The 7,219-nt window shown below is 47.1% G+C and overlaps 1 protein-coding gene across 1 annotated transcript in view; it reads right to left on the reverse strand.

Annotated features, from left to right (window-relative positions):
• Positions 1 to 7,219, reverse strand: part of LMF1 (lipase maturation factor 1) — a 177,411-nt gene that overhangs the window by 124,565 nt on the left and 45,627 nt on the right. Inside the window, exon 4 of the mRNA XM_010003575.1 lies at positions 2,870 to 3,018. Coding sequence (XP_010001877.1) covers positions 2,870 to 3,018 — 149 coding nt within the window. The remainder of the gene's footprint in view (positions 1 to 2,869; positions 3,019 to 7,219) is intronic.

Here is a 7,219-nt window from a genome sequence, read left to right on the forward strand (position 1 = left end):
GGGGGGGGGGTGACAGGCAAAATCTGCCCCCATGGACTGTTCATGACAGAGGAACCAACTGCAGAAGAGAGGAGAGCTATGGGGAAGGAACCTGGATTCTTCACTGAGAGCCACTGCATTGCCAAGAAAGACAAGGTGGCCATCTAAGGTGCACTTCAAACCACACATGGGACTGCTCACCTGACAACCAGCACAAGGGGAGAAAAACCAAGCTGACTTGAGGCTGCCCCCATGGACTGTTCATGACAGAGGAACCAACTGCAGAAGAGAGGAGAGCTATGGGGAAGGAACCTGGATTCTTCACTGAGAGCCACTGCATTGCCAAGAAAGACAAGGTGGCCATCTAAGGTGCACTTCAAACCACACATGGGACTGCTCACCTGACAACCAGCACAAGGGGAGAAAAACCAAGCTGACTTGAGGGAGTGCTGTGTGCTTGGAGGATGGCATCTTCCACGGGAGCCTCACCCCAGCCAGCTACTGCAGAGCCTGGGGAACCACGGGGGAAAGTCAAACTTTCTTTCTGTCTAAGACACAATGACTACCAATCCCTCTCCTGGGAAAATCTTCCTTCTGGACACATACTTCAGCTCCTGATCCAAACAGGAAAGAAATCAAAGATGACCTGGGAGCAGGTGCTCTGGGAGGATATTTCGGTTTCACGCATTAAAATCCCTTGGCGGTGCCTGCGAGCGTCATTACCCAGCTGAGAAGGAAACATACACGTGTTTGGGCCCCAAGAACATTAAAGATACCATCAATCACCCATTTCCATGTGCTTGTATAGATCCCCATTTAATGACCTTTCCATGCTTTCCTCTCCCATGCCTGTTACTTATATATCAGTAGCCCAGACAGACAAGGGACTCCAGGGGCAGCATCTCTTCTGCAGAGGCTCTCCCTAAAATAACAGGAGAGTTATGGCCCTCCAGATAAAACCCAGGAGCAGCACAGAGATAACAGTAACAAAGATGTTCTATGAGCACCATTTTCCTTTATATCCAGCTTGTCCCATAATTCAGAATATATATTACAAGTTAGCAGGAAGAGAGCAAAGCTCAGAGCCAGACTCCCATTTTAAAAGGAGAGATGGATACAAACCTGGTGATCATGTAACTTATGAAGAAAATCAGCTGTGTTTCCCTACACTTGTCATGGATTGTTTGATCCTTTCTATAATCAGCATCACACTGAGAAGAAATATTTCAGAAGCTGAGAAGCCTCAAGACCACAGGAATCAGCCTCCATCCATCAGGGACAAAGGAGCTATGCTGTGATTTTCATCAAACGTGGTTGGTGATAAATGGCCCAGATAAATATTTACAGTTAAGATCCTTGACCAAAAAAAAAAAATAATTAAAAAATAAATAGAAAAAAACAACCCGAAAATCCCCATCCTAAAAAACCCCAAGCCCACCCCAAGCAAGCCCCCCTGAGCCCTGCAGTCAAAGCAAATTCTAAGTTGCATTTAGGGTATCTTGCATCTTGGACTTCACCAGTTCAGAGGATTAACCTCTTGTCACCTCATGGGATCTAATCCAGCAAGACATGGAACACTTTCAGCTCCTCTGGAATCACTGCACAGGGACCCTGCAGGGACTGGGACCCCTCAGATCACCTACATGGGTCCCTATGACAGGGACATGTGGCTCCAGCTTGAGGGCTGATGTGACCAGGACTTTCTCCAGGCAACTTCACAAGATCTCAATTTTAACCAAATCAAAACGATGCCCAATATATTGTATCAGGTCACAGAAAGCTGGGCTGGACCCTCAGGATCTGTTTTATCCATCTGGATTGCCTCATAGCAGGACCCTTCTATTTAATGAATAATGAGCAAGAACTGCAGCGTTAGGAAGCTGAGCAAAAATTCAGTGATGCTCCACAATACATAAGGCAAAGGAAGGAATGAAACATCAATGAGCAGGTTCACGACACATGAGAAAACCCCAGATTTTCTGCTCTTTCAAGGTGAATTTGCTGAACTGTGGTGGGCTGGGAAGCCTCCCTTTGATGCTGCAAGCACACAGCACCCATTTTCCAAGGATACCTACTGTGATAACACGTTCTTCACAAAGTTGCCTTGAAAATAGGTAGCCCTAAAGGTAATACATAAGAAGTCTGTCTTTAACTTAGTTCACATTTAAGATGAGGATGATAATTAAGAGCTTACTGAGCTTGACTACAGGTTCCAGCACCCCAGGAGCTGGAATGAGAGAAGGATTTTTGAGCAAATGGACACAGGAATGTCCCATCCACCCACAATCTCTTTCTACAGTGTTGAATCTTATCTTAAAATTTGGGGGTATTTTGAGATGGCCAAAATGCAGATCCAGGTGACAGGATAATGCCCCTGCTACACCTTTAACAAAGATGTGTCACTTCTTTTTGCATTCTTTTACAAGATGTTTGGGAATTTCCACTGGCCCTGGGACAGTATCACAGCAATTGTTCTCTTTGAAAACACAGAGCAGAGAGTGACATGTCAGTGAAGCACACAAAGGAAAATATCTCAGGATAAAGCTCCTGGTTCCTGAAAATTACCCACTGGATTCCCAGCCATCTTTCAAGAAGTCAGAATGTCCAGGTCTCAGACTTCACTGTTACTCCTTTCCAAGAGCCAATCCCAAGAGCAGCATCAACACATCAACACAGATATTCTTCCTCCAATGTTTGTCCTCCTTAAACCAAGCACCAATAATAAACCAAAAGACCAGAGCATGAAGCTTTTCCTGCTACGTGCTCCTTCCCTGCAGCCAGAAAAATCCCTGCACCAGAGGACTCCAACGTGTTGGATCAGGGGCAGGTTTTTCTGCTAGGATGAGATCCTCCTTCTGCTGTCACCTCCAAAGAATAAAGTCCCACTTACCGCTCCCAGCATGATCCTGAAAATCAGCCACCGAAAGCCCCAGATGACGATGGTGGAAGGAGGGGTGTGGCGGGGCAGGCGGGAGAGGGTCCAGAGAGGGCAGAGGAATATCCCCAGGAACCCTGTTTCCAGCAGCTGTGATTCCCATCCTGTAGTGCCAAGGTGTAAGAAATGAAAAAAGAAAACAGTTATTGGACAAGACCTGTGAGTTATCCCTTCACAGGTGTTATACATGCAAGAAGTAAAAAAAAAACAACAAACAGCTCTGTAATGTTTTTTAAATTTAACTTGGGCAACCTAAGAGACCAACTCTGTCCCAGTGCACACACCACACTGGGAATTCACTTATTTTAAGCTACAGTGTGAATGACATGGTGCATTGGGTTGTGTTGGTCTTCTCCAGGCATGCTCACCAACACTTCTGTTGTTTACATCATTATTTTGTGCAGTGTGAAGCAAAAGTAGATATAAGAAGTTTTGTGAAACAAAGGAAAAAGCCAATGAAGTGCCCTGGGAATTGGCAAGGTGGCTCAGGCACACAACTCATCAGTGCCACTACTGCAATCTGACCCAGCTCTTGCCAAAGGTCCCACTGATTTCAGTGGATTTGTGCCAAAATGGGACAGTCTTTATCTTCAAAAGACAATTATTAAAACCACATTAAGTCTTATTCACCATCAACAATAACGTGCATCCAGAAGCTTTCAATCTTGAAGAAAAATCCTAAGGAAAAAGATCCAAATCATCCATCAAGCCAGTTTTACACATTGCTGGATTTGGCAAAATTAGTCTAGCCTGAGTACCAGTAGAGCTGAGATCAAAACACAGCCTTGAAACCACAGAGTGAACCTGTTACTTGTGACAGGGGATGCTTTGGAAAAGAGAGACTATAACCTGCTTCATGCAATTCTGCATTTTGCATTTACTTTTCCCAGCACAGCAGAGAGTATAAATATTGAAATGATGATTCTAGAAGAGCCAGAACACAGCAGCTCTGTTTTGACAGGTGAAGTCCAACTTTCACTATGCTTTTAAGTAACAGTATAGTGATGCCAGAAATTAGTTATTCTAGCTTTGTCCTACCTCTAATTACACACATTTCATTTCTGTGTGATACAACTGCACTTGGAAGCCATTAAAAAAGAAAATAGGACATTAAATGGCACACTACTAGGAACAGTTCCTGAAAACCCAGCAACCTTGTGGAGGCCATTAGAGATGCTGTTATTCCCATCTACGTGTCTACATAAATGAAACCAGACAGTGCTCATGGGCCACTTGTAGCCATGTTCCTTCTCAAGGGTCTCCCCAAGCACTTCACTAGTTTTCAGATGGCAGTGACCAAGTTTGGTCCATAGCAGATCCCTTCACCAGCCCAGACAGGCAGGGAAACACCCCCCCAGAGGCACTAACTTCTCCCAGCTCCTGTCTGAGACACCTGATTGCACATCAGGTCGAGATTTTTTAAATCCATGATTTGATATTGTCACAGAAGCAAAACAACATTGAATTTGCTTTAAAATATTTGATGTAGTAGTCATGCAATCTCCTTTCTTTTTTCTCAAAAAGATCATTCTATGTCAAACAGCTATTAAAAAAAATCCCCACTCTGCCTCTATGCATCCTGTGGTTTCTAGAACAGATACCCCAACTGCCAGAATTAGTGTTTCATAGAGAAGAAATGAAGTATATTTTTATAAAAGCAGCTGCACCAGGAAAGCAATGGTTAACACCACATGTGAAAGGTTAATTGTTACTAAACCCAGGCACAAACAGCAGTTATGGGTAGTTTATCTCCTCGGTTTCTGCCTGCACAAGAATCCCACTGTTATCAGCGTTTTCATATGTTAATCACTGTTCCCCTGCAGACATATAGGATGGCTGGACAGCCGAGCAGGAAGACATGTGTCCTTCCATCTCCCATCTCTAGATCCCTACGGATGCATCTCCCTTTGCAGAGCAGCGTTGGCTCTTGCCAGGCAGGACGTGGAGGCAATTTTTCATTTCAGAACCAGGCTCCTGGGGAGGTGTTGGTGTGCACAGAGGGCAGGGGCAGGAAAGCCCGGCGTGATCCCGCACCCCACATTTCTGGCCCGTCGAAGGGGCTCTAGGTGCCCACATCCCCCCCATCCAGCCCAGGGACACAGTGTCCGGAGGAGCCGGAGCCTTCCCGGAATGCACCGGCCTCCAGGGATCAGGAGTTCAGCCTGCACCTGTGCTGCTGCTTCCAGAGCAACGAGTTTGAATCCTGGCACCACCACCCGGCTGCGAGTCCAAGAGCATAATCCAGCGAGAGCTTTGCCAGCGAGGGGGAGAGGCGGGCAGGGCTGGAGCACACGGGCTGCCAGCTGGTGGGAGAAGCCTCCGAGATGACCCGCTGCTGACAACGGGGCTGGCAGCAGGCACAGCTCAGCCGGCACCAACCAGGGTTTCACTGCAAGTGCAGCCAAGGACAAACTCCGGTCACAGCCCCATTTCAGAAGGCTCTGTCTAACTCTCCTGGGCTTGTGGCTCAATCCTGTCCAGCCCCAGTGATGGCAGATCTGATGGCACAGCTGAAGTGCTCTGCTCTGCAACTGACCTTCATGTCAGAGCACAGCAGGTTCCTGCTAAAAAACAAGTCTAAGATGCAGATAGGCACAGGGAGCCTCTGATTTATTAACAACTCTCTTCCTGGTGGACTGAGTCTCCACAGCTGGTAATGTGGTCATGCAGATCAATTTTCTGTACTAGCACACATCACCCAGTCACATACCCTGCCCTCAGTCGTGAAAGCTCCTCTCCAGGCTCCATCCATCCTCCTTCCACCCCAAGGAGCTCCTCACCCCAGATCCTTCCCTGCAGCAGCCCTCCTGCTCCCAACCCACAGCCAAAGCTGTCACCACTCTTCCCTTCCCCATTTAACATGGGCCCATCCTGGTGTAACACGTTATTCCTCTTCCAGGCTTCCTGGTCTGCAGACAGAGCACTGCTTGATGCTACTCCCTAAGAAACGCAAGCGCTCGTGATGACAGGATCTATCTGGGATGCTACACGTCATATTTTCTACTAAAAATTACAGCTAAATAATTAAAACTTTAGGGACATGACCACATTGTTCTACACCACAACTGTGTCCACTGTACAGTGTAAAAGGGGGGAGCTCTGCTCCGTATCATGTTCACTGTATTGTAAGTTGATATTAGGAAGCAAGATTATGAGATCCATCAACAGAAACCTTGCATTTCTAACTGCTGACTTACAAACAGTTGTTCATGTCTACCCCTTAAAAGCCTCAGACTCAAAATCCCCTGCAATCTTATACAGGTTTGAGGCCATAACCATGTGTCTGCTGAACACTGCTGAAGTTTGAGTGTTGCCACCTTCTAACACCACTTCTGAGGCTCACAAAACCCAAACACACAGTGACACCTACAAGATATCAACCCAGTCATTGCACCTTGGCAGAGAAGACCTTAGGAATAACCGGTACTTGGCTGACCTGTGCAGCTAAGTAATAACAGTATTTTTTTCCATGTCCTTTTCTTCCTCTTCTTGCTTCTTCCTCTTCTTCCGAGTGGACAGCATTGATGGGATGTATCTGCCAATGTGGCAGTGCCAGGCAAAGGAGCCCAATCCAACCACATCCTCCATCACTACCAAACATACGCTGGGAGCCACATACCCAACCTTCCTCCAAGCTGCAGGAGTTCCCAGCCTTGACACATTTTAGGTCAGTTCTAGTACAGCAAAAATGTGGACATGAAGGAAGTCAGCTCCATGACCTGGGGGCAACTTATCCAATCCAATGATTCCCCCACTCTGGGGCAGTGGGAGAGAAGGGCAGGCACTGGGAGCTTACAGAGCATCTGCACAGCAGCCACAGAGCGTCTCGCCAACTGAGAAAGTAGCAGGAATATGGGAACCAAAGCAGTGATGACAGAGCAGAGACCTCCTGCCTGTAGCAGCACCAGTTTATCACATCCACTGACATTTCCCAATTTTAGCATTCCCGGAGTGAAACGAGTTATAAATGTCATCAAACCCCACCATATTCAGAGGCATCAAGGCTTTCTCAGAAAGGCAGCTCCCAACCTCAGAGCCTCAAGCCAACACACCCTCCTTGCCTGGGCTAAACCTCAGGGCTCACCTTCACCCTGGTCCCTCCGGCCCCGGCACACACTGATACTGCTGGGAACGAAAGGGTCACGTTGTTGACCCACCTGCTCCTGTTTTCTTCAGTTGGATCTAGTCAAATTTCAGCAGCTGCAGCCCAGCACAAAGCACCCCATTGTTACCTCCCGCGCAGCCGGAGAGGGAGCCACGGGCTCCGTGGCTTTGCTTTTGCTGGGGTTTTTTTATTTTTTGGGG

Source organism: Chaetura pelagica, unplaced genomic scaffold (assembly GCF_000747805.2).
Source record: "Chaetura pelagica isolate M959 unplaced genomic scaffold, ChaPel_1.0 scaffold408, whole genome shotgun sequence".
Classification (NCBI taxonomy): domain Eukaryota; kingdom Metazoa; phylum Chordata; class Aves; order Apodiformes; family Apodidae; genus Chaetura; species Chaetura pelagica.